The sequence below is a fragment of the Salvelinus sp. IW2-2015 genome, unplaced genomic scaffold (genome assembly GCF_002910315.2).
Source record: "Salvelinus sp. IW2-2015 unplaced genomic scaffold, ASM291031v2 Un_scaffold16326, whole genome shotgun sequence".
Taxonomy (NCBI): domain Eukaryota; kingdom Metazoa; phylum Chordata; class Actinopteri; order Salmoniformes; family Salmonidae; genus Salvelinus; species Salvelinus sp. IW2-2015.
The window spans coordinates 1,245,156-1,248,363 of NW_019957535.1; the positions used below are offsets into that span (position 1 = coordinate 1,245,156).

The 3,208-nt window shown below is 46.0% G+C and overlaps 1 protein-coding gene across 2 annotated transcripts in view; it reads right to left on the bottom strand.

Annotated features, from left to right (window-relative positions):
• Window positions 1–2,986, bottom strand: part of LOC112080462 (uncharacterized) — a 42,578-nt gene extending 39,592 nt beyond the window's left edge. The window contains exon 1 of one of the 2 annotated variants that reach the window (XM_024146247.2): window positions 2,634–2,986. In XM_024146247.2, the coding sequence (XP_024002015.1) occupies window positions 2,634–2,840 (207 nt within the window). In that variant the 5' untranslated portion in view covers window positions 2,841–2,986. The remainder of the gene's footprint in view (window positions 1–2,633) is intronic. The other variant, XM_024146248.2, reaches the window with a different exon arrangement.
• Window positions 2,987–3,208: the final 222 nt, after the last annotated feature.

Genomic DNA, 3,208 nt, shown 5'->3' on the forward strand with positions numbered 1-3,208 from the left:
TCAGAGTGCTGGCCTGCTTCAACGCAGCTGGGGAGGACGTCCCCCGTTTATCATCTACCCCAAGTGTTTTCCCGGTGGACACTACACACTGGGGTGCCCCCCCCAAGCCTTGTATGGACGGTCAAACAGTGGCTACATTGACAGGGACCTGTTCAGGAAGTGGTTTCAACACTTCATTCAGCATGCAGTGAAGGAGCGCCCTCTCCTTCTCCTCTTCGATGGACACAAGAGCCACATGGACCCGGAGGTGCTCACGGCGGCACTAAGGGTAGGGGTTATACTTCTTTGTCTTCCACCACACTGCACCCATGTCCTGCAGCTGCTGGACGTGGCATACTTTGGCCCTTGAATGGCAGAGTTCTCCAAGGTAGCTGGAGACCTCAGTTATTTTAACCACTCCTAAATAAATCCGAATTTGTCMGAGTATTCTGCTACCCGTACCAGCGCTGCAAGGGCATGCGCTGTGGTGGAAGGGTTTAAGAAGTGTGGCCTCTTCCCTTTTGACCCTACCGGGTCCCATCAGCACCTCCTCCCCAGCGACCACAGGAGGACCCTCAGCCCCTGCTCCAGTCCCTGCTCCAGTCCCAGTCCCAGAAAAGCCCTGATAGCGAAGGACCTGGGGCACATCCTTACTGTCCTGAAGTATCGGCTAGACCGATACAGAAGACTCCCCGTGGTCGCCACATGCCTCACTGGGGAAGAATACACGTGCCAGTGGCAGGAGAGGGGTGAGAAGGAGAGGGCAGAGGAGAARGAGCATCGGGCAGCCCTCAGAATGGATGACGCCATCGCCTCTGCTGGACCTCCCGCTGGACCACTCCTGACAGCTGCATCACCACTGCCAGTGCCTCCCAGTGTGTAACATGTAGGAGCCGCCGGAGCCCTCAGCTACAGAAGGCCACGTGCCTATTCTCCCGGCCACACCATCATCGGCCCCTCACCATTACAAACACCAGCTCCTCCAAGCCATTGTCRGCTGTTTCGTCCACCACCACCACGATACACACCACCCACAGTCTGTCACCACCAACACGGCCTCCTCTGGACCAACTGCCTCCTCCTTCTCCCCTGGTCACACCACCATTACAGCATCGYCTGGTGTCCCTGCCCCCTGCAATTTGGATATAGCCACCTCCACATGTAAACATGTTAAATTCCCCAAAAATGACTTGTGTTTTATACAATGCAAGTATTAAAACTTTCTTTCTGTTCTTTTAACATTTCTACAGTCCACAGACAGCTCAAGATGTCACTCCTCCAGAACTTGAGTTCCGTCAAGAGGTATGATGTAAAATAAATTTGAAAAGGTTATTCATTAACAGTTGCTCTAACATAACTGTCTCTCTAATGCAGAAAGATAAGAGAAAAAGCTCCACCGGCCACCTCTGTCACGCCACCCATGGACACTCTCAGGTACTTCATACTTTTGTTTTCCCTCTCTGTATATAACAATACTATTGTTGCTGTTAGTAAGTCATATTTTGCAGAACATATTAAATCAATTTGATGTGGGTTTTTTTTCCAAATGAAAGACACACACCTGCTGTACTCACTGCGGGGAGCGTGATCCACCTGTAGGCTCCGCAGGATGTAGCGTCCAAGGTTCCAGCTGCAGGAGTGTGCTGTTGGTTGCCAGTACGTTGTTCCACTGCAGGAGTGGTCCTGTAGCTTTCGCCAGTACGGTTTCCCTGCAGGAGTGTGCTGTGGGATCTAGCTGGATTTTTATTGTGATTTTTGTGACAATATAGGAGGAGGTCAAGATTTAATGTTTTGTTTCATATGAACATTTCCTTTGTTTAAAAAAAATAAATGTCTAAAATATATATTTGATTCAACGCATCTGTGTGTAATTCTTCTTTCTTTCCAAGTGCATCTCTGCAACAAACTCCAACAGTGTTTAATTTTTGTCAATCACATGATGAAGTTGTATTTGTTTAAATCATGTATATTTTAGTTTATAACTGTTGCTAATTTCCCTCAAACCAAGATTAATATGTAAAACAAATAATCATTCTTAAACGCTGTTGAATATGACGATGTTAGCGTGGAACCCCGTATTTATGTAGAGTTTACAGAAATATGAACATCTTAGCTCTTATTGCTGGACTTTGACTGTTGRAAATCACCTTCCCAGTCAGTCTATTGTGCGTAAACAAAGTTATGACTACGTCCGTCCKAGCTCGCTAATTAATGCCTTAATCGAAATTACGGATTGCCTCTCATCAGCTTGCCGTCCCCTAATGCCATAGTTTGTACATCTTAAATGTCATTAGAAACCACGTTTAAGCAAGTCAGCCATGTTTTTTTAAGTCAGTAAATGTAGCTGAATGAACTGTTTTGCTGCCAGACAAGGCTGATAGCCAGATGTAGCAGTGCTAAGATGTTGGGACAGCTTTATGTAGGCACCGTTTGCACTATAATGGTGACAATTCATGTATTGTTTAGGGTAGTGGCATTGCTGGCATGCATCCCACGTTGTTGTTGTTACCCCACCAATATTTACATGCTAAAATCGCAACTGGTGAGTTTGACAGCTAGCAAGAACATGCATTATAACATGCATTAAGTAGTTTCAAATGTTGGTCAAGCCTTTCTTACTAGCCTGGGCAGCCGTTATAGGTGTACTTTCTTACCTGTGTCGTTACGGTGACAGCTGCACTTGAGTGTGCAAGAGTTACGAGTTCAAGTTCATTTTCCTCTTGCGTGTCACTGGAATAGAACCGCAGCATTTTGGCTGTTGAGCTTGGCGCAAATAGTTTAATGTGCTGCGTTGACAGGGCCTTAACAACGTAATGGTTGCCCAGTACAATGCGGCAGCACTTGTTGGCATGAAAAGCCATCGCATAAATTAAATGTAGCTATGGATATCGATGTTTATCGTCCTAAAAGTATCAAAGGAAGACACTTCGCATCCAATAGTGAAGGCTGAGGATCGCATAACGTCTTCAGAGTCACTGCAGCCATATTCGAGGGGGAGTGGGCAGCTTCAGCCAATCATCTGAAACTGCGATTTTGTTGSCGTCTGGTAAGTGTAGTTTTATCATAGACAGGTTTCCTTCCATTGACACAGGTTTATTCCACAAAAGCAACGTCGCCAAAAACAACAACTATGCGACATGTAATGGAAACGGCAACTATAGGAGAACTGTTATAAAGATCTACAAAATATKTATCCGTTCAACAGAGGTGGATTTTTCTTTTGTCTAAC